This window comes from Stegostoma tigrinum, chromosome 9 (genome assembly GCF_030684315.1).
Source record: "Stegostoma tigrinum isolate sSteTig4 chromosome 9, sSteTig4.hap1, whole genome shotgun sequence".
Taxonomy (NCBI): Eukaryota; Metazoa; Chordata; class Chondrichthyes; order Orectolobiformes; family Stegostomatidae; genus Stegostoma; species Stegostoma tigrinum.
Window position 1 is genome coordinate 79,722,864 of NC_081362.1, and position 24,949 is coordinate 79,747,812.

General features: G+C 38.1%; 1 protein-coding gene across 2 annotated transcripts in view; it reads left to right on the top strand.

Moving 5' to 3' along the window:
* The window catches only part of cebpz (CCAAT enhancer binding protein zeta), a 36,980-nt gene that overhangs the window by 2,889 nt on the left and 9,142 nt on the right, over positions 1–24,949 (top strand). The window contains exons 2-10 of one of the 2 annotated variants that reach the window (XM_048535742.2): positions 229–1,754; positions 6,667–6,898; positions 7,597–7,822; positions 11,942–12,030; positions 17,008–17,061; positions 19,141–19,243; positions 21,464–21,532; positions 22,778–22,844; positions 24,113–24,213. In XM_048535742.2, the coding sequence (XP_048391699.2) occupies positions 229–1,754; positions 6,667–6,898; positions 7,597–7,822; positions 11,942–12,030; positions 17,008–17,061; positions 19,141–19,243; positions 21,464–21,532; positions 22,778–22,844; positions 24,113–24,213 (2,467 nt within the window). The remainder of the gene's footprint in view (positions 1–228; positions 1,755–6,666; positions 6,899–7,596; positions 7,823–11,941; positions 12,031–17,007; positions 17,062–19,140; positions 19,244–21,463; positions 21,533–22,777; positions 22,845–24,112; positions 24,214–24,949) is intronic. The other variant, XM_048535743.2, reaches the window with a different exon arrangement.

Sequence of the window (24,949 nt, forward strand, 5' to 3'; positions counted from 1 at the left end):
TGGGCTGTATTAATTTTTGGTCAGATAGTGCTCTTGTGAAGTGTGTTGGAAAATCTTTACTCCATTAAAGGCCCTGTTGTAAAATACAATTATTTTAATCCTGTCCTAGATTAACAGACTGTCATGCATAATGTCATCATATGACTAGTCCAGGATAATAGGACCTGATTTCAGTAAAATATTTGTGGTATTGACTCTTCTGTTAAAACAGTTTCCTTTTCTCTGCAGGCTGACTATATAATGCTGTATTCTTTAAATGACAATGAAGAATTAATTGATGGTGGAAAAAAAAATGCAATAGATGATCTGAAAGAAGGTGAATTAGAAGCCTTCATCAACAAAATAGGCATAAGCAAATATTCCAAATTTCTGCTTGAGACAAGTGAAGAATGCATTGAAAATGAAAATGAAATAAAAAAGAAAAAAAGAGTTGACCAGAAAGAAAAGAATAAAAAACATGAAAAGGTGAAAGAGAAATTGCAAGATAGAAAGGATGAACAAAAGAAATTTCCTGGAAGGAAGGAAAAGAAAAAACTCATTCAAGATCAGGAAGTATCTCGTCCCTCTGAGTTACTAAACAGGAAAGCTAAGAAACAGGTCACCTTTGAATTTGAACCCAAATCATACTTATTGATAAAACCAGGAGGAAAGTGGTATAATATGGAGTATACCAATGAGCACAGTTCTGAGTCACAACATGAGTCACTCATCTCACAGTATAGAAATCTAGCTAAACAGCTATATGAGCATGAGATCAATCTTTACAGGAGTAAGAAAAATGCCCAAAGAGGAGCAAATTCAACATGGATAAAAACTGTCGTCAAAACAGGCACATTAGCAGATAGAATGGCAGCTATGACACTTATGATACAAGATGCTCCAGTGCATACTCTACACTTCGTGCAAGAATTAATCAACCAAATCAAGAAGAAGGGAAGTCGGCAGCAATGTTTAATGGCTTTGACTACATTAACAGAACTACTGATCTCAGAGCTACTTCCACACAATCGAAAACTGCAAACTTTCTCCCAGCATCCCTTTAAAATCCTAGAGGAGCTTGCTAGTGGGAACAAGGATGCCCGAGACAAGCGTCTAATATTGTGGTACTTCGAACACCTGCTGAAGCATCAGTTTGCAGAGTTTGTGCAAGCCTTGGAAACTTTGGCCCATGATGCAGTTCAAGCAACAAAAGCTCGTGCCTTGACAACAGTCCATGAGATCTTGTGTAATAAGCCAGAACAAGAGAAAGCCCTGTTGACACAACTAGTGAATAAATTAGGAGACCCACAATATAAATTGGCCACAAAGGCCTCCTACCTTTTGGAAACTTTACTCCATAAGCATCCCAATATGAAAACTGTTGTGTGTTGTGAAGTTGAGAGACTTCTGTACAGGCCTAACATTAGCCTGAAAGCCCAGTACTATGCCATTTGCTTTCTCAACCAAATGGTCCTGAGCCATGAAGAGTGTGATCTGGCTGGGAAGCTAATATCCATTTACTTTTCATTTTTCCATGGCTATGTTAAAAAAGCAGAACTAGACTCTAAAATGCTAAGTGCCTTGCTGTCAGGTGTGAATCGAGCTTATCCTTATTCAAAAATGGATGATGAAAAGATGATGGAACAAATGGATACTTTGTACAGGATTGTACATGTTGTGAACTTCACCACAAGTGTCCAAGCACTAATGCTACTCTTTCAGGTCATGGACTCCCGACAAACTGTGTCCAATCGATATTATGTAGCACTTTACAGGTAAAATTTACTTACGTAAATTTTTTTAAGACAAACTGGAGTTATTTAAAGATTCAAATAGCTTCAGAGAAGATGCATTAGAATAAAAATACGATAGCCTTAAAGTTGTAACGTTTAGAATAAAGTTGTGGTATGTAGAAGAAATGTTCAAGAATATGATGTAATTGATAGACTGTTCCAGTAATTAAAAAGCCTCCTTTTATAGAGATTTATCTTTCTCACTATTGTTTTTTTCATTCATTTAGAGACATAGGAAAAGGAATAAGCCATTTTAGACCCTCAAGTCTGTTCCACCATTCATTAAGATCACTTTCAGTAACATAACTCCATATACTAACTTTTACCTCCAGATCACTTGATGCTTTTGGCTAACAAAAAATTGTCAATCTTTGTTTTAAAATTAATATTAGCATAACCTTAATTCCTGTTTGCAGAGTTCCAAGTTCTTACTGTTGGCTAATTCCATTCCTAAAAGACCTGGCTCTCTGTTTTTTAAATCATGGACTCTAATTCTTGACTCACAATTAACAAAGAAACAACTCCCCGTTCTCCTTAATATCTTGAAATTTATAATGTAACTCCTCAACTTTGAAATTTGAAGAAATTTATCCTAATTTTGTGAGACAATTGTTCTTAAAGTCTGGGTCAGTATATCTTTTCTGATGTGGTGCCCAGGAGTGATCTCAGTATTCTGTCTGGTCTGTCCAAGGAGATAAAGAAACATAACTTCAAACCCTTTCTGTTCACTTCCTAAATATCACCCTTTTATTGTTTTGTACCTGTCCATAATATTTTAATCTGTGTATTTGAACCCTCACGTTTCTTTCTCTTTCCCCATCTTTCCACTGGGATGCATATGCTGAGGTGATATAAGAAATAGATATATAGTAGATGTTAAAGTAGGAATGCTTCTCTGAGGCTGAGGTAAAGTTTTAAAAAAAAAATCTTTTTGTATGTCCCTATCCCAGAGTACTATACCTGGTTCGGAAGAGCCGTTATGATCTTGGATGTAGCACTCTGTTTTGCTGATTGTAACGTCTATCAACTTAATGAGAATGAACTTAATTAATTGTAACTCATTGACTTTTTTTTAATGTACATTTAAATGTTGTGTAAGTTACAAAAGGTATCTGACATACTTGGTATGCAGGAATATATAAATTGAAAGATTCTAGTTTATCAAGAAGTGAAGTAAAATTACCACATTTATAACAGAATGAATTACCAATCATAAATATGCAAACTGTTTTGTGTTACTAGATTGCTTCCTTGGAAACATTGGAATTGATTTTTGATAATTGGCCTGGGTTGAATTTAGTGTAAGAACTGACAGTAAGGCATCATCAGGAGAGACTCAAAACCAGCTAATCCAATGTTAGTATAAATTACTGAAATAAAACGCAACAGAAAGCAAATGAATGTTAAATCCCAATGTGAAAGGTATTATGGAACTAGTCTAGTGAATAATTTATGCCTAATAATGGAAATATATTGAATACTTGTCTTGAAATATCCTGGTAGTCTGAAATTCTTATATCAAGTTAAATGTTTTTTGTTTGATTTCCCCATTGGTTGCTTACTTCTGTTGATTATAAGACTTAATTTGAGTTCTCCAAATGAATCAACAATCTTACAAAATTTTTACGCACTGGGAGAGGGGTGCAGATTGCCATATCCATTTTACTCTTTGAATCTTTATAGAGTTGGGTTGGCCCATGTGGAGCATTCAGCATGCACTGTTTCACTCATTAGCCTGTTTCTGTGCTGTGCATTGTCTTAATCTTCATAGGTTAGAGAGAAATAACCTTTCATTATTCATGATGTTTATGGATTCTGTTGCCATTAACTACACTATAATCCTAGTTTGCAGTTCCTCCCTTATTTTAATGTCAACTACCAATTATTCATTTTGAAAACATGAACACCCCCTGGAATTTTAAAGGCAGGACCTTTTATGTTACAACTGAGATGACCGGAGTGCAGTGTTTCTCTAGTCCCATTATTCCACAGTTCACACGTTAATAAATTGTTTTACCTGGTTTCTGATTTGGCAGATCACATGTTTTTTGCTATATAGGTTCAACTTTCAAAAAAAATCAATTAGGTTGCTTTTATGATAAATCAGTCATTGCATTTATTAAACAAGAAACTGAAAGAAGATGCAAAACTGGTTAACACACTTAGTTTGCAAAGTGAAAATGTCTACACTTCACTTTGGGAGGCTGGGAGAAGGCACTTCTTGCCAATACGTCTTAGTTCTTGAAGGCAAAATAAAGTATAAATTATGAAATATTCAACTGTCTGGTATTCTGGCACATGTAGACAGATGTCAATAACATAAGCAGTTGTTCCTGGGATCTTGACAGACTCAGCTTCTCAGGAAATCTGAACAATCCCTGTAAGCAGAAGCTGTAATCTGACAGTCGTAAGCTCAGGCAAGCGTCAAAAAAATGAGAGGCTGGAAAAGCACAGTAAGTCAGACAGCATCCAAGGAGCAGAAAAGTCAATGATTTGAGTTGGAACCCTTCAAGACTGCTCCTTTCTGTCTCCAACTCGGTAACAACCAGTTATCAAAAAACATAATTTTCAAGAATGTCTGGTTTTAAAAAATTCCAATGTGCTTTCATTGACCTTTTTGTTTAAAATCAACTATCCTTCACACTCAAGTATGCAAGAATAATTAAATATGAAGTAACTTCACATAAAGATATAAAATTTGGTAACTGAATTATCTGAAATTGTGTGAATGGTTACTATGTAAAAGTTGCCTCCCAGTTACATAGACATTCTGCCCACCACCAAAGACTTTTTTTCCTCCCCATCCTTATCTGTCTTCCGGAGGGACCACTCTCTCCATGACTCCCTTGTCCACTCCACTCTCCCTTCCAGCTCCACTACACCCAGCACTTTTCCCTGCAACCGCAGGAAGTGCTACACCTCCCTGCTCACCCCCATCCCAAGCCCCAAGAAGACTTTCCACATCAAGCAGGTGTTCACCTGCACACCTGATAATGTGGTGTACTGCATCCACTGCTCCCAAAGTGGCCTCCTGTACATCAGGGAAACCAAGCGGAGGCTTGGGGACCATGTTGCAGAACACCTACGCTCAGCTCGCACTAAACAACTGCAACTCCCCATCGCGAACCATTTCCACTCCCACTCCCATTCTTTAGACGACATGTCCATCATGGGCCTCCTGCAGTGCCACAATGATGCCACCCGAAGGTTGCAGGAACAGCAACTCATATTCTGCTTGGGAACCCTGCAGCCCAATGGTATCAATGTGGATTTCACAAGCCTCAAAATCTCCCCTCCCCCTACTGCATCCCAAAACCAGCCCAGCTCATCCCTGCCTCCCTAACCTGTCCTTCCACCTATCCCCTCCTTCCATCTCAAGCTGCACCGGCGTTTCCTCATCCCACCCCCTTGACCTGTCCGTCCTCCGTGGACTGACTTATCTCCTCCCTACCTCCCCATCTACACTCACCATTACTGACTCCATCCCCGCCTTTTTGACCAGTCTGTCTCCTCTCCATCTATCTTCTCCTCTATCCATCTTCGATCCACCTCCCCCTCTCTCCCTATTTATTTCAGAATCTCCTTCCCCTCCCCCATTTCTGAAGAGGGGTCTAGGCCTGAAATGTCAGCTTTCCTGCTCCGATGATGCTGCTTGGCCTACTGTGTTCATCCAGCTCTACACCTTGTTATCTCTACGAAACAATTAAATGGTTTTAGCTTAGTGATTTTTATTTCCTGGCTAAATAAGTCTTATTCATTATTTTGTTATGCTTACTGCGGTCTCTCCCTTTAAAGCCCTGGCTTATACTTTTAATTAGCTTGCCTTCTTACTGTTTGGGTGAGCAATACAGTTGAGGCAGATAATACTTATATGTGCTGTAAGTGCATTGTCTTAATTTCTATTGTAATTGAAGTGGTTGGCAAAAATCGAGGACAGGCATTTGCCTACTTTGCAATATAATTTCCTGAATTGCTCTTACTGATTCAAGTCTGGCTAGGATCAGAAAAATATGCTTCAATGAATCACATAAAATAACAATTTGCCCTGTTGTGGCACAAGGCCTTTCAAAATCTAAGACAGAGTTTCTCAAGGTCAGAGCCAGGACTTCAAGTGGAGTTACGAGCTGACACTTTAGGATCATGAGCTCCAAGACAGCAGTGTTTGCCACGGAGTCTGCCTGCCCGCTTCGCACTTCCCTTGTTGCAGTGGCTTTCAAGCCTTGAAATAGGGTCACCAAAAGTAGAGATTTAGGGGAACGTTGTTCTGAAGTATCCACACAAATCAATTTATGTACTTGCCTTCAAGTTAATTTTTACGATTGTGACAGTAATGGGCTCTCTCATAAATTGGAAAACACAGAACAAATAAATCCATTGCAACTTGAAGGGTTCTGTAAATTTTGTTCTGCACCTTGCTTCGATAAAGCCAGAAGTTAGCTTTGGTTCAGGACTGGTTATTTTGGAATTATGCATACTGCATGATCATGCAGCACAGGCACTTTAGATCAACATGTACATGTGCTCAAAATGTAAAAACAGGTGAATAACGAAAGATTATTTACACAAGCGAATCAGTACAAAATAGTCAGACATAAAAGTATAACATTGGAGCCTGGAATATTCTTATTACAGTGTGGAAAAACAGTGACACCAGCTTTTGAGGCAGAAGCCATCACAGCACTGAAGAGGAAGTTAGATAAACATAGAAAAATGTTAAGGAATTCAGAAAAATTATTTAGTGTAGATGGTTCCAGTATGGAGGTAGCATGATGGCTGCAGAAGTGAAATGGCTGTCTGTACTACTTCAGTAATTCAATATAAGTGAGTTAAGGGTTAATGTATTTCTACACCTGTTTTTTTTCAAAAAAGTACATAATCTGACTTTCATATGCAGGAAATTGTTGGATCCAGGACTGGCACAATGTTCTAAACAAGCCATGTTTTTGAATTTGCTATACAAGTCTTTGAAGTCTGATGTTGTGCTTCGTCGTGTTAAAGCATTTATAAAACGGATCTTGCAAGCTGCTTGTGGCCAAACGCCAGCGTTTATATGTGGAGCTCTCTATCTCATTTCCGAGATTTTGAAACTGAAGCCAGGCATCCGAGTCCTGTTACAGGAACATGGGGTATTGCTTTCACTATTTTATTAGTCCATTGTGTCTCATGTTATTTTCTTCTTTCACATAAAAGGTATTATTTGGCACTCTTGCTATAGACTTATCCATTATTAAGTTTTGTGTGTATCGCAATGAGTTTTGTGTCAAATAGTGTCAAAGTAAGGTTTTATAAATTCTTTCAGGTTTAAATATGAATTTAAAATGCATTAGATTTTGAGTGAAAGTAGATTATTTTAAACAGTCCATTTGATTACAAATTTATCAAATAACGCAGGAGAATTTATGAATTCAGGCATATTGATATATTAAGCATGGATTCAAGTAGTATTTGAAAATGATAAAGTCACTACTGGGGTTAATTGTTTGGTTTAATTCCAAAAATCTGAGATACAAGACTTTAGATCCTTCACCTAGGATATAAATTTATGTATCTTGAAATGATATGCCCTTGTAATTTAGTGGCTCACTGATACATGTTTTTTGAATGTCTTGAATAAAGAAGGCTAATTGTGCAAAAATCTGGAGACTGCTACCAGTTCTCAACACCTCCCCATGTGGAAGTGTGACCCCCAGCATGAACTGGGACCAACAGCCTTAGTAGTAGATTCTACAGGTGATATAGTTGTTTCATTAAATAAACAATTTCCTGACAATGTCAGTGATTCTAATAAATCATTACATGTCAAATAAATTTTTTTTTTGTTCAGGAATCTGATGAAGAAGAACATTTTAAAGATATTGATAACAGTGATGAAGAAGAGATATTTGAAGATCTTGATGAAAAGGTGAAGAAGAAATCAGATGAAGGGAAGAAATATATTGATGTTGATGAAAGACATGCTGCCAAAGAACAAAAAGATGTACAGAATAATATTGTAAAAGCCAAAGCAGAGTCAACGACATCTGGATCATGGTTGCATCACAAAAATCAAGGTGATAAGCTATTGGGATCAGCTGGTGTGGGGCAATTTTTTTTCTTTTGCAAGCTTGTTAGTCATAATTTGACAACATCGAAAACAAATGTCGAGCAGTTCTGAAGAAGATCATATTGGACTCAGAATGGAAACATGGTTATAAAGCAATCAAATATTCAGGTGTATGTGACTTTTAAAAAAGACCGCAAGTAGAAAATTGTGGAGGGGTGGCTTTGTTAGTAAGAGTTGGCTTCACTATTTGTTTCAAGTAATCAAGCAATCGCACGATAAATCCTTAGCACAAACACACTGAAGCTATCTCCCTTGTGTTCCTGATTTGTCGTGTGATGTCTGTCCCACTGCAGTTAGCATGCATGTGCAGCAAGCAAATAGGCAATTTGAATTTTGGGTTTTATTGCTAGCAGATTGAACTTTTAAAAATAGACAAGCCTTATTGCTACTGTCCCCAGTGTTGGTAAGACTGCATCTGCAGTAACCATGTACTGTTTTGGTCATCGTATTAAGAAAGGAGGTATTGATGTTAAAGGCAGCTGAAAAGAGATTAGGTCTTCAACTGTTAGAGTTTAGAAGAATGAGGGCCAAACTTAATGAAACAATTAAGATTTTGAGGGTACTTGACATGTGGATGTTCAGAAAATGGTTCTATGCTGGGGTATCTTGAACCAGGTTTAAGAGTTAGAGAATAAAGGAACATTCATTTAAAACTGAGATGTAAAGTAATTTCTTCTTTGAGAGTAGTGAATATCTTTCTACATTCGAGAGATGCAGAGGTGCAATCACTTAAAGTATTTGGGGAAGGGGGGGTAGATTTGTGCTATATTGAAGAGTTTCGTGTGCTGGTACTAAAGATGAGGAGGCAGGGGTTGGGATTAAGACCTGAGGCAGCTCAGTCATGATCTTGTTGAATTGTGGAGCAGACTTGAAGGGACAAATGACCTACCCCTGCTCCTATTTCTTACACTATAAACTTATTCATGGACTCGGAAATGAGTTTAGCAGAAAAGACAGTGGTTAAACAGTGGCAGTTATTGAATATATTCATGGCTCATGGAAAAAATATATCCAGTAAAAAAGGCTTCTAGAAAGTGGATAAACTGACTATGTTTAAACAATGTGGGATCATGTTCAATATGATCAAGATCGGTGAGTAGCGAAACTAGCCTCTTTAATGAGCATCTGCAGTAGCACAATTTGAGGAGGCGATGGAGTCTGAAGGACAGTTTTACAGTAGCCTCTTTGATACACAGTTTTTACATACATTAAAATTTTAGCACGATGGTGTCACATAGTTGTATCTATTGTACACAAGTTTGCCTGACACCTATCCTGTGGAAACAGGAGATAGTTTAACCACTTGCTAAATGCTGGATATTACTCCTGATGGGATTAGAATGTCTGTCCAGTCTGAGTTTGCATAATTAAGAGGTGTTAGTCCTTTTGTTTTTAAAGTTAGTAATGTTAGTAGAAATACTAGACCTACATGATCTAAAGAAGTGAGAAATTATACGTATACTTAAAAAAAGTATAGAGGATATTATACTGAAATTCCGCAGCTGGGTCGTGAGCTTTCATTTACTGTTGCCGATTTTAACAGTTCCTGTCTATCTCTTCATGCAGTTTCATAGAAGTACTGTTTTGATAGTAAGTTCCTTAAAGAGGGTAGTGGCCCTATTTAATATGTATTTAAAAAGTATAACTCCGTATATTAGTACAAGATAGTAGTCCGAAATAACTGACAGAAATGGGAAGCTCAGACTTAATTGAAATATGTAGTTCTATAAGGAAATTTCAAAGAGATAAAAATCAGCAGACTGTATGGACATGCTGGTGGAGAAAACTGTTGGATGTCTTACAGCCTATTCAGGTCCTAAGAGATAGTTACTAAGGGATAATTAATATTATAATCTCTCCATCATTTCAAGTGAGTTATGGAGACGTGATGGCATGGATGGCATTGGTGAGAGTAGTTTACAGTATGAACACTTATTCAGGGGTAGCCTTTGGTACAGAAACAGGTCTAAACAGCATGCAGCCAATAAGAATTGAAAGACGTAAAGAAACAGTAATAGGTTGGCAGCCTTGAAAGAGATGCTTAATTTAGTTTATCTTGTAAGAGTAAAATGCACTACGAAAACTTGGTTTTACGAATGAATGAATGGAAATGCGTGGTATCGTAAACATAGAGTGCTTGTGAGTGAGTTAGTCAGGAGAATCATAATACAATATCTATAGCAAGAAAGTTAAGGAAGGTATCACATTTTACGTTTTGTTTTACTTTTGATGTGACAAAGATTAATGATGAACTAGAGTTGGAAAGTATTAAAAACCTAACAAAAGAAATGAAGATTAAATCCATGAGGATAAAGTAGCAAGTACTTTCAAAATGGCCAGTGAAAGAGAAAGGCCAGATTGAGCATAGTACCTTACAGAACAATTGGGCTAGTAATAATGGGGAACCAGGAAATACCGGCAGAGTTGACTAAATACTTTACCAGTTTCACTGTTTAGATGTAAATAACATTCCAAAGTTATTAAATTAGAAGGCAAAAGGTGGGGGGGGCGACATAGAGAAAAAATATAGGGGAAGCTAAGGTGTCTAAAGGATGTCAATTCCCATGGACCTGATGATGAGTTCTATCCTAGGATACTGAGGGAAGTAGCTGCACAGGTGTACTGGCAGTAACCTTCCGAACACCGTCAGATTCTGGACAAGTGCCAGCGGATTGGAAAATTGTTGATTGTGGCACCCTTCTATAAAAGTGGGTAATAGTGGAGCAAGTTAGACGGCTAGCCTATGTTTCAAAGGGAATGGAGTATTAAAATAGGGAGGTCTTGCTAAAAATATGCAAAGCATGAGTCACATCACACCAGGACTGCTGCAAACAGTTTTGTACCCCTTACTGAAGGGAAGACGTACTGGCGCACGCGGAGTCAGGCTAGGCAAGATTCTCTAAGTTGATTTCCAGAATGGAAGGATTGTTTCATGAGGAAACATTGGTCTTTACTCACTGAAGTTTTAGAAAAATGAGGAGTGACCTTAATGAAATGTACAGGATTCTCCAGAGATTTGAGAGCATAGATGCATTATTTTCACCCTGTGCGGGAGTCTAGGACCAGAGGGCATAATCTCAGAATTAGAAGTCACCCATTTTAGACAGCACTGAGGAGAATTTCTTTTCCTTTTCTGCTGAAGGTAGTTAACTTGTAGAATTCTTTACCTTTGAGGAATGTCAAGGCTGGGTTATTAAATACATTCAGGGCTGAGATAGACATTCCTAAACAGTAAGGGATTCATAAAATAAGGGTCATGCACTTAAGGTGAGAGGGGGAATCTTCAAAGGAGATGAGAGGGAAAGTTTTTTTTTACACAGGTAGGAGTCTGGAACACACTGCCAGGGGTGATGGAGGAGGCAGATACCGTAGGGGTGTTTAAGGGACTTTTGGAAAGCATATGAATGGAGCGATATGGACCATGGGCAGGCAGAAGGATTAATTTAATTTTGCATCATGTTCGGCACAACTTTGAGCTGACGGGCCTGTTTCTGTGCTGTACTGTTCTATGTTTTAAGGGAATCGCAGGTTATGGGGAAAAGGCAGGAACGTGGAATTGAGGGTTATCAGATCACCTTTGATCTCATTGACTGGCTTGGCAGATACAGTTGGCTGAATGACCACCTCTGCTCCTATTGAATTTTTTGTTTCTCTTCATAGGTGCAGCATGAGTTGCTGAGTTGCTCTAAGACTTTGTTTTTATTTCAGATCTCTAGTATTTACATTATTTTGTCTTTTATTAAAAAATCTTTCCGTTCTGACCGAACTACTCTTCCTCAACTTCTGTCTCTGTGTCCACTGCCGCCTTGGCATGACCTAATCAAGCAGAGGTTTAAACAGTGAGTTAGGTAGTTCACAGCATAATTTCTATGCTTTTGTACTGAGTGCCTTTAATTGTAAATCCTAAAAATATCACATTACAGAATTTGATGCCTAAATTTTAATGCAGTGTTCCTTTTTTAAAAAAGGAAACTGTCTGTACCAGTGAGGAATATATGCTTTGTTGACATTAATTACTATTATTTAAAATGTTGCTAACATTATCAAACACTGACCTTTGTTTTAGGTGGTAAGTGTCTGGGAAACTATGACCCATTCCATAGAAATCCCCTTGCTTGTGGAGCAGACCGCATTGGCCTCTGGGAATTGAAGGTGGTAAGATACATCTTTACTAAGTAAATATTATATATTATGTGTATAGTGGCAGTGCCTTTTTATTTTTAAAAAAAGACACTTTTAAGCTTAAGAGTACTTGATTTATGCCTAATGAAAAAAGGTTGTAGTTGCATCAGTTGTGTTAGTCAACTACAAAGGATAAGTCCTTGCAATTAAAGTCTCAAATCACCTTTTAGTTATGAAATTGAGCATGTGGACAGTATTTTCTTGTATGTCTGCCTGGTAATTTTGTGGTGACAGGGTGGGATGGGTAACAATTTGTCATGCTTTACATTGAATTAAACAGTGTTATGTTTTAAGATGAAGTCCCACGTGTATACTTCACATGATAATAATTACGATATGACTTATTATTTAGAAATCAGGATTCTTTCAGATTTGGAATACGGTTTGATTTGTCCCATGGGTAAGATCTTCATGTAGTTTTATATATTCCTGTAGTGTAGGCTAAGATTTTTGATAAACCAGAGGATTAGGAAAGTTTTAAAGACCATCAAAAGACAACTCCCTTTGAAAAAAAAGGGAGAAAATAAACTCTGAGGGTCAACTTGCAAATAATATCAGATTGGGGTTAAATTATTTATTTGTTGTCACATATACCTAGAAAGATAAAGTGAGAAGTGCTGTCACCAAAATAAAGCATCATTTGAGTTACATCTTCCTTCCAAGGCCCACCAAGTCCACGATTCAGGCTCCCAAAGCCAGGAATCCCTGCTCCTGCCACTGTTGAAATCTCACCAAGTCCATGCTGTGGGCCTACCGAAGCCAAGAAACCTCTTCCGGCACTGCCACTGCTGCAGTCAGTGGTCCATCGAGCACCATTACAGCCGACTAGCCCCTGAATTCCGGGCCTATCGAAGTCAGGAGTCCTTGGTCCACTGCCGCCACTGCTGACAACCCTCCAACGCCACTGCAGCTTCATCACAATGTCAGGACATGAAGAAAAGAGAGAAAAATATGAAAAAGATGGACAGCAAGAACTTATTTAACAATATAAAAGCAAAAGAAAAGCCAAAGTGCACACGGGGCCCTTAGAGGATGAGTCTAGGGAAACGTTAATGGGGGACTAGAAATAGGCAGAGGAATTGAATAATACTTTGGATCAGCCCTCACCATAGAAGACACTAACAGCATTCAAACTTATGATACATTCAAGGGGAAAAAGATAGGCAATGATTATAGTTATCAGTAAAAGAAGAAGAAACAAATGGGCAAAAAGTCTGATAAGTTGCTGGACCTAATGAAATGCATCCATGGATACTACGAGTGGTACCTTCAGAGATTGTGGATGCACTGGTAGTAGTCTTCCAAGAATCTTTTCCAGAATTTCAAGTCCCAGAGGATTGAAAAACCACTTTTATTTAGAAAAGGAAGGAGATAAAGAACAGGTAACTTTAAGGCAGTTATCTTAATGTCTGTCATTGTGAAAATATTGGAGTCTATTATGAAGGATGTAATACAAGAACATTCAGAGGTACATAATATGCTTAAGTAGAACCAGCATTGTTTTATGGAGGGAAAGTCATGCCTGAAAATTTTACCACATTTTTCGTGCAAGTAACAAGCAGGATTGATAATCAGGAAGCAGTGGATGTAATCCGATTGGATTTTCAGAAAGTGTTTGATAAGGTACACACATTAGGCTACGTAATAAGATGAGAACCCATGATGATGCCTGTATATATCATCATGGACAGTTGATTGGCTACAATAAAAGACAAAGATTTGGGAGGGCATTTCAGGATCTAACGTGTAACTGATGATGTGCTGCAGGAATTGGTGTTGCAGTTATTTACAATAAATATTCATGACTTGGATGAGAAAAATGAATGTACTGTTGCCAGGGTTTTAGAGGACGCAAAAATAGGTGGGAAGGCAAATGGTGAGGATGACACAGTCTGCAGACTAATATGGACAAACTTTAAAAACTTGGCAGATGAAATGTGAGATTTTGCAATTCACTGGGAAGAATAGATGAGCTGAATAATATTTAAATGGAGAAAATCTTCAACTAGCTATGACATGGGTTTGAAAGTCCTTGATCTTGAATCTTAAAATACTACCACTCGAGTTCAGCAGATAATAATGAAGGCAAATGGAGTGTTGGCCTTCCTTTCAACAAGAGTGGAGTACGGAAGTAGGAATGTTTTGCTAAAACCAAACAAATCATTAGTCAGATCATAGCTGGAATATTGTGAACAGTTTTGGGCCCCTTACTTAAGGAAATAGATACTGGCATTGGAGATAGCCTAGTGAATCTTCTCTGGACGGACATCCCAGGTATGGAGGGCTTTTCTTATCGAAACATTGAAAATAGGTGTAGGAGGAGGCCTTTTGGCCCTTTTTGAGCCTACACCACTATTCAATACGATCATGGCTAATCATGCAATCTCAGTATCCCATTACCACCCTCTCCCCATACCCCTAAATCCCTTTAGCCACAAGGGTCATGTCCAGCTCCCTCTTGAATGTATCCAATGAACTGGCCCCAACAGCTTCCTGTGGGAGAGAATTCCAAAGTTTCACAACTGAGTGAAGAAATTCTTCCTCGTCTCAATTCTGAATGGCTTACTCATTATTCTTAAACTGTGACCCCAAAATCAGGAACATTCTTCCTGCATCTAGCCTGTCCAGTTCCATCAGGGTTTTATATTTCTATGAGCTCCCCCCTCATTCTTCTAAATTCCAGTGCATACAAGCTCAGTCAATCTAGTCTTTCCTCATATTTGAGTTCCGTCATCCTGGGAATCTGCCTGGTGAACTTTGGCTGGACTCCCTCAATAACAAGAATGTCCTTCCCTGGACTAGGAGACCAAAACTGCACACAGTATGCAAGGTGTGGCCTCACCAAAAGCCCTGTGTAAATGCAGCAAGACATCGTTACACTGATACTCAAATCCTCTTGCTGTGAAGGAGAGCATACCATTAGCTTCTCTCACTGCTTGCTGCATTTTCAGCAACTTCCACCATGACAACTAAATCTTGTTGCAACTCACCTTTTCCTAAACTGCTACCATTCAGATGATGATCTGCCTTCCTGTTTTTTTTGTGACCAAAATGTATAACCTCCCATTAATACACATTATATTGCATTTGCTAAGTATTTGCTCACTCAGCTAGCCTGTCCAAGTCACCCTGCAGCCTCTTCGAATCCTCCTCACAGTACGCATTGCCACTCAGCTTAGTGTCATCTGCAAATTTGGAGATATAGCATTCAATTCCTTTGTCCAAATCATTAGTGTATATTGTGAACAGCCGAGGTCCCAGCACTGAACCTTGTGACACCCCAGTTGTCATTCCTGCCACTCTTAAAAGAACCAGTTTATTTTAACTCTCTGCTTCCTGTTTGCCAATCAGTTCTCTGTTCATGTCAATATATTCCCTCTGATACCATGAGCTATAATTTTTCTTACTAACCTTGGCAAAAGCCTTTTGAAAATCCAGACACACAACATCTGCTGATGCACCATTATCTACTGGGAGGTCATACCCTTTAAATTCTAAAAGATTTGTCAAGCATAATTTCCCTTGAGTGAATCCATGCTGACTAGGACTGATACTGTCACTGCTTTCCAAATGCTCAATTATTACATCCTTAATGATTTGACGCCAGCATTTTCCCCACCACCGATGTCAGGTTAACCAGTCTATAAATCACCATTTTCTCTCTCCCTTTTTTAAAGAGTGCAGTTACATTAGCTACCCTTCAGGCCAGAGTTTACAGAGTGCTGGAAAATGATCACCAAAGCATCTGCTATTTCTCAGGACACTTCTTTACGTACTCTGGGATGCAGAGCATCAGGCCCTGGGAATTGTGTGGGTTTTAATCCCATCAACTCCCCCAATACTGTGTCCTTACTAATAAGTATTTCCTTCAGTTCCTCCTTCATGCTTGACCGTCTGTCCTCTGACATTTCCTGAAGATTATTTGTGCCCTCCGTAGTGAAGACAGATAACAAAGTATTTGTTTAACCGATCTGCCATCTCTTTGGCCATTATGAATTCAAATGATTATAACTGCAAGAGACCTACATTTGTCTTCATGTCTTTTTCTCTTCACTCATTTAGAAGCCTTTGTAGTCAGTTTTTATGTTTTCCACAAGCCTACTTTCATTTTTGTTTCTCCTTTTGAAACTAAACCTTTGTCGTCTTCTGCTCAATTTTAAATTTCTCCCGATCCTCTGGTCTGCTGCTTTTTCTGGCCAATTTATCTGCCTCCTTTTTGGCTATAACATAGGACCTGATTTCCCTTGTTAATTATGTTTGAACCACCTTCCCTGTTTTACTCGTAAGCCAGACAGGGATATGCAATTGTTGAATTTCATCCATGTGTTCTTTAAATATCTGCAATGCCTATCCACTCAATCCCTTGAGTACTCTTGGCCAGCTTGTCCTAGCCAATGCATGCCTCCTACCATCAAAGTTAGCTTTCTTAAAGTCCAGGACCCTTGCTTCAGATTTATTTGTTGTTCTCCAAGTTAATGAAGAAATCTACCATATCATGGACACTCTTTCCCGAACGATCTCGACCACAATATTAATAATTAATCCCCTCTCATTACGCAATACCCAGTCTAGGATGGCTTGCTTTCTAATTGGTACCTCAACATATTGGTCAAGGAAATCATCCCTCATGCATTCCAGGAAGTCATCCTCCATCACATTGCTACCAGTTTGGTTAGTCCAGTCAATATGTAGATTGAAGTTTGAAGAGAGTTTGTGTAGATTGGACCAGTACTTGGAATTTAGAATGAGAGATGATTATTGAAACATACAAGCATCTTGAAGGAATTGACAGGTTAGATGCAGAAAGCTTGTTTCCCTTTGTGGGAATTTTAAATGTGTTTTATTTAAAATTGTGGAACCTGATTCTAAATGTGCATGAAAGCAAAATGTCCTCTAGATCTGTGTAAAGTTTTTCCTAACATTTTATTTTCCTTTGGTGCTACATCCCAGCTAAGTGAACACTTCCACCCATCTGTGACACTCTTTGCAACAACTATCCTGCAGGTAAGATAGATAAATATCTTGTGAAGTTTGTGCTTTTCTCTAACAACAGAAATTGCTACAAAAGCTCAGCAAGTCTGGCAGCATCTATGGAGAGAAATCAGAGTTAACATCAGAGGAGGAAGGGTCACTCAATCCAAAACGTTAACTCTAACATTTTGGATTGAGCGACCCTTCCCCCTCTGACGTTAACTCTGTTCAACTCGCTCAATCCAAAACGTTAACTCTAACATTTTGGATTGAGCGACCCTTCCCCCTCTGACGTTAACTCTGTTCAACTCGCTCAATCCAAAACGTTAACTCTAACGTTTTGGATTGAGCGACCCTTCCTCCTCTGACATTAACTCTGATTTCTCTCCCCAGATGCAGCCAGACCTGCTGAGCTTTTGTAGCAATTTCTGTGTTTGTTCCTGATTTACAGGACCTGCAGTTCTTTTTTCAGTTTTTACTTCTGTGTTTTTCCCAGTTTCTTTCTCCAACTTTCTGTTAACAAATTTGTTCTTGAGTGATTTTAGTTTTAAATTAAGAATTGTATTGCAAAATGTCACTTGGGCTCATATGTCACTTCTCCGCTTCACAATGTTTGTATGGGTATTGTTAAGTTATTATATCCTGCGAGTTCAATCGCTAGAAGGATTTAATGTGTCCTGCTCAGCCCAAAAACACCACTAGCAATTGTTACAAAACAAAGTTGCTGGAAAGGCTCAGCAGGTCTGGCAGCATCTGCGAAGGTAAAAACTGAGTTAACATTTTGGGTCCCGTGACCCTTCCTCAGAACTTAAAGTGACTAGGAAACATCTGCTTATATGCAGAAAGTAGGGAGGTGAGTGGGGTAGGAAGTAAACAGTTGGATAGAGCCTTAAGAGAGAGGACAAGTTGAACAGACAAAAGAGTTGATAACGATCAGGCTGGGAGGGTGAATAGTTATTAATGGGGACAATTAGTGACTAACAAATGCTGTCTGATCTGTTTGCGCCACCTCTAGCGAGATGCCACCATCAGACACCTATTCTCCTCCCCCTCCCTTGTCCGCCTTCTGCAGGAAACTTCTTTCTCTCTTACCCCCCCCGACAAAAAAAAGCACTATGGTACCTTCCTCTGTAACCTACCTCCTCCCTCCCCACTATCCAAAGGCTTAAGCATACCTTCCAAGTGAAATAACACTTCACCTGCATTCGCTGCTCACAATGTGGTCTCCTCTACTTTGGAAAAACCAAGTGTAAGACTGGGTGACCACTTCGCAGATCATTATGTTCAGCTTGCAGAAGAGACTCTGTACTACCTGTTTCCTGCCATTTTAACACACGACCCTGTTCCCTGGCCAACGTCTCTGTCTCTGGCTTGCTGCATTGTTCCAGCGAAGCTCAATGCAAGCTGAAAGAACAACACGTCATTTTCTGCTTGGGGACCCTGCAGCCCTCCAGACTCAATATCGAGTTCAATAATTTTAGGACCTAAACTCTCCCATGTCCCAGACCCTCCCTACCCCACACACCAGGACTTGTGTAATGGCAGGCTATGTGATAACACCCCCTGTTGTTAGTCACTAATAGTCCCCATTAGCAACTATTCACCTTCCTAGCCTGATTTGTCATCAACTCTTTTGTCTGTCCAACTGTCCTTCTCTGTCAAGGCTCTATGCTATTGTTTACTCCCAAGCCCACCCACCTCCTTATTTTCTGCACATAAACTACCGCTTTCCCACCCACCATCAGTTCTGAGGAAGGGTCACCGGGCCCAAAATGTTAACTTTATTTTCCTTCACAGATGCTGCCAGACTTGGTGAGCTTTTCCAGCAACTTTGTTTTTGTCGCTGATTTACAGCGTCCGCAGTTCTTTGGTTTGTTTTTTTAAACAAGCAGTTGTAACTTTTCCATTCTTCCTCTCAACAAATTTATTAGGTCTGATCTTCCTTAAACTTCTTTGTAATTTATACTTTATCAGGTGTCAGTTTTATCATTAAAACAAGTTTTAGGAACATTGCCTACTGGGTTTACTTGTAAAAATTTCATTGGATTTATAAAAATGGTATCTGTTGTGAGTTGGTAAAATTAAATGTTTTGCCTGTGTGACTTCTGCTAGGGTGACCACATCCAGTATTCCGGAGACCCTCTACAAGACTTTACATTAATGAGATTTCTTGATCGTTTTGTGTACAGAAATCCCAAACAACATAAAGGCAAAGGTAGGCTCTCTCTCTCTTATTGTTTACAAAAAAAATCTAGTGTTTCATGTCTCATTGTGAAATTTATACATCTCCCATGTTATTCTGAGTATTTTCTGAAACAAAAATCTCTCAGATATGTCGTTCTATCATTGTGATGTATAATGCAATGTTCAATCAACATCTGGAATGAAAGCTCCAATTCGTAAAAAGACCTCAAATACGCTCCGTGTCAAAATCAAATTAAATAACAAACATCAAAAAATTGCGTACTCTTCTGCCAATTTGAATGTATAGCTATAATAATTTCCTTCCAATGGTGGCACATTTCTTCTGTTTTGTTACACTTAAATATAGACAAATGGATTCTGTTTTTTTTTGTTGAGGCTAGTTGGTTCCTGCAAATTTTGTGACAGTTATCTTTACAAAATAGAAACAAGCCAGTTATTTTATACCATACAAAAAATCCATAAGATAAAATACATATAAGACAGATATCAGTATTTGTACTGTATAATTTTTAAAATCAATTTATCCTACAGTTCTGATTAGAACTTTAACTGAAACTGATTGGATTAAATCCACAGTCTTAACAATGTAGAAAATCATTCACAGAGTGTCAAATATTGCAGCTTTAAAAGATCGTGAATTGAACAAGAATGAAACTCTGGTCTGTTTGAACCTATATTTGACGTTTCAATGTAAAACAATCCATCACTCTTGATTTCATAAAATAGAACATCATGTCTTTGTATTGTTTGATTTGAGGTAAGATCAAAAAATGATGCCAATTTTCATTTAAACAGAGGCACCTACTAAACCAAGACGTACAATGGTTCATCATTAAGGTTATGGCTCCCAGCTCTGAAAAGACTATGATAGTAATTAACATACAAGAACGAACAACATGCTTTTGGTCTGTAACTTATTTGAGAAAGTTGGCCTTACTGTACATTGGCAGGAAAATCATGATGTAGGTTAAGATTAAGGAGTACTAATTTGTTGAATCAACAAAAAGACCCTTAACTCCCCTCATCATGAATGTTGCACAACATTAGGATAGTTTTTTGTTTTTGTATAATCAGATGAACATGAGACTTTTTGTTTAATTTATAAGTGAAGAATATATGTGCACTAAAAATGATGCATAGTGATTACGCCACTACCTGCAGCTTTTGAGACTTAAGTCCTAAAGTGTGACGATTGTTATAATGCTTTTGATTGTATTTTCTAAAGCAAAACATACAGTCTTAGACTTGAATCTAATTGTCTCCACTGTGGTGTAGTTGGTAGCACATTTTTTTCTGGACCACAAGGTTCTGGGTTCAAGTCATACTTCAAGACTGGTGCAAAAAAAGGAAAATCATCAGGATTGACATTAGCATGCAGTACTGAGGGAGCATAGCAGTATTGAAGGTGCCATCTTTTGAATGAAACATCGAACTTGAGGCTGCATCTGTCTGCTCAACTGCATGTGAAAGGTGGCATGGCACTATTTTGAAGAAGATCGGGGGTTTATTGTTGGCATCCTCGCAAATATTTATCCCTCAAGTTACAGACAAAAGAAAAGTTTTTGTGATCGTTATCACATTTTGGGAGAGTTTGCCATGTCGACAATGATGACATGTCAAAAGTAATTTGTTGCTTGTAAAGTGTTTTAATACATTCAGTGGTGTGAAAAGTGGAATGTAAAGATTATTCTTTTGTCTGAAACCAATTTTTTCTTTTTCTTCTGTAACATAGGCATTAAAATTGAGTTCAGCTGCTAAGATAAAGACCAGTCCCATTTGGTCTACTATTTCCTATATGTTTCTCTTCAGGTACCTTGGAAGTCAATTCTAGTTACTCTTGCTGAGAGATGGCACAAACATGACTTGTCTAATAGCCACAGTCTGTGTAATTACCATTCAGTAAAAGAAAATCGGATAGAAATATGTCTGATTACTGATTTTAAGTGTGTGTCTGAGGATGGATAAAATTACTATTGACATTATGCAATATATAAAAATTGTGAATATTGGAAAATAATGGAGATGTCTATAGTCTGGATAATGTGTACACAATAGTACACAAGGTTGTTTGTGGATTATAATGCACATTGGATACATCAGGCTAGTATGAAACATGCTTATTGACCTCATTGGCTTTTTCCTGCTTTTCCTTTTCATGTATACATTTACTACATTCATAAAATTCTTTGATTTGGATTAGTCCTTTGACAAAATATCTTCTTCGTTGCAGAAAACACTGACAGTGTAGTGATGCAGCCTAAACAGAAACTTCTGTTGAATGATGTGCGTAACCTGCCAGGTAATTAATGAAACGACAGTATACCCAGCATTGGAATACAGTGATCAACTTTGCTTTAACCATATTAGGCCTCATCATTTTGAAAATGTATATTTATTGTCCTCTTGCAGCTATTTCTATACAAAGCCTTTAAACAACATGAATATACAAACCATACATTACTGATATTATGTGTATGTCTGTGGCTGAGTATGGATAAAATTATTATTGACATTATGCATTATAGAAAATAATTATGAAAATTGGAAAATAATGGCGCTATATATAGTCTGGATAATGTGTACACAATAGTACACAAGGTTGCTTGTCTTGTTTGAGGATTATTATGAACATTGGATGCACCAGGATAGTATAAAATATGCTCATCTGTGAGGAAAACAAAACAACAAGTTAACTTTTCAGATTTGGTGACCCTTGCGCAGAACTCCTGAAACTGAACCTGAAACGTTAACTCTGATTCTTCTTCACCGATGCTGCCAGACCTGCCAAGCTTTTCCAGCAGCTTCTGTTTTTTTTGCATCTGTAGTTCTTTTAGTCTTCATTGTAGCTCAGTTTTGGAATGGGTTCCAGTGTTTTCTACTAATTAAATCTTGTCAATAATAGATTCACAATCAACGCCCCCACTCACTCAATAAGTTAGGTGCACTAAGTGTGGCATTGAGTGATGCGGATCAAAGAAATTACTGGTCTGTACTGAGTTACCTGATCAAACTGTGGAATATAAAAAAGTAACCACTTGGGGATTGTTGAAATTTCCCCACCATCAGGAAGAGAACATTATTGACAATGCCTCAACTGTGGGTTTAGTAAATTGTAGACCTGAGGAAAGTGCATGGAAAAGTATTTGTTGAAGATCAAAAAAATCAAGTCTTACCAGTAACATTTTTGTAACTCATGGAGTGGAATGATTTTCATGAGTGACTTGTTAATTTTTGTTCATAATTTAGGGCTTGACATAGTGCTTGTGAAAGAAATGAATGAGATATTTGGAAATACTTTGGGATTCAGCAGAAAATATGGTCACCAATGTAGTTAAGCGTAGTTCTGCATTGAATAAACACGTTTGCAATCTAATATATTTCATCTGTTGTCGTCTTTAAATTTATTGCTAACTCTAAGTCATACTTCAAAGATAGCAAATCAGCCCTTTTTTTTGCAAAACTTAAATCATTACTTTGTAGGACTAAATATGAAATGGGACTCAATAGACTTCTTAATATTGATCTGATTTATAATGTTTTACAGTAAATAGTCAGAAGTTTATTGAACGTGAAGAGAGCCAAATCCCAGTGGATGAAATATTTTTCCACAGGTAAGATCTATGGCATTTGCTTCTAAAATTTTGTGATTTTTGTCTACCTTAGTGAATTGGTTAATACAGAATAATGCATACATTTATTTATCTCTTCACAAAAGTAAAATCTTGGAGTGCTTTAGAAGGAATGTGGTGTGTAACCAAAAATACAGTTAAAAAGACTCCACTTTCCCTCCCTGCTGTGTGGCTGACTGTGACTGCCCTCATTTTGTTCATTCTTGTCTATCTCGTTCTAACTAGAGAATATCTTGTAATGGCTTATCTTCCTAATCCTACACTGCTGTTTCGGATCTATCTGTGCTCCCCTCCTGTTCTGAGGTATAATTACATATCTCTGGAGCAGGTGGGAATTGAACCCATATCTCCTGATTCCGAGTAGGGACACTACCAAACAAAAACACTCCACTATTTCTTAACTACATGTTGCTCCTTGAAGAGATGTAACATGTAAGATTCCACGTGTATAGTGATGACAGCTTGTGGTCAAATCTCTCCACAGCCTCCACTATCTCAATCTCTCTCACCACTTACAATGTGCTGATTAATGCTGCAGAGATTTCTGACTTTCATACCACCGACTTCCACCACAGCTGATTACCTTCCTCATTCTCATGCAAAATTTCAACATACCTATTTGTTTGATCGAGCTCTGATCACCTATCTTGATGTTTCCTTGCTTGGTGTCAATTTGTTTTGACTAATTACATTCCTGAAAAGCTGCTTGAGATATTTTAATACATTAAAAGGTGCAATTTAAATTTAAATAGTTTTAAATATAGATTGTAGACATTGCTGGCAAGGCCAGCATTTATGTCAATATTCACCAGTGCACAATGAGTAACAAACATTAGCATTTCTTCCATGTTAGTTATCTTAAGTAGCAGGCCACGTTGTTATTTTATAATACCACATTCTTCTGAACCACACCTTGACATAGAAATTCAAGATATTTAATGTAACAGCTTAGAAGGCTGATGATATGATTAGAAAATTGCTTATTTGGTGAATACATGGCTAATTTAGTTTCTTTTAAAGTTTTAGATCTAATTATTGAATCAACAATAACAACATGCAACAAAGATTTGGCTGCTATTTTTCAAAATACCAGTGATATTTAAACTAGAGTTTTAGCTAACATAGGTTGAAAATAGAGAAAATGTCACCATCATTTTTGAACCCAATGGCAACAAAACTATAGTTTTAACATTTTAACAACTTTGACTTTTAGAGTGCCTAATTATCTATTGGATGGTAACTTTATTCAGATATTACAAAAGACTTAATGAATTGGAGAAGGAACGAAGATTCCGACGAAGTGATGAGGCCATGGAGGACGTAGAAGATGATGAATTTGAGCGGCTGCTTGGTAAGCATTATTAAAGTAGATTTAAATGTGTGTTGAAAGATATGCAGCTTTTGATTTAGAATTTTGTCTAACGTGTAGAATCATGGTGGTAGGCAATATTTTTCATAGAATCCCTATGGTGTATAAGCAGACCATTTGGCCCATTGAGTCAGTACTGACCCTCTGAAGAGCATCCTCCCCAGACCCATCCCTTTACCCTATCCTGTAATCCTGCATTCCGCTTGGCTAACTCACCTAGCCTACACATTACTGGACACTATGGGCAATTTAGCATTGGTAATCCACATAACCTACATATCTTTGTACTGTGGGAGGAAACCTGCACAAGAACAGATTGAATGTGCAAACTCCACACAGACAGTCAGCTGATGCTGGAATCAAACCCAGGTCCCTGGTGTTGAGGCGGCAGTGCTAATCACTGAGCCACCCCTGAATGGTCCCTCAAAGCAACAAGGACCCAGGTTTGATTCCACTCTTGGGTGATTGTCTGTGCGGAATTTGCACATTCTCCCCACATCTGTGTGGATTTCCTCCCACAGACCAAAAATGTGCAGGTTAAGTGCATTGGGGTAATTTAGAACAGCCATAGTGTCCAGGGATGTGTCGGCCAGGTGGAGTAGCCATAGGAAAATATAGGGGCCAACAGATTCTGTGTGGGATGCTGTTTGGAGGGTCACTATGAATTTGTTGGGCTGATTGGCCTGTTTTCAAACTGTAGGGATTCTAACAGTGATAG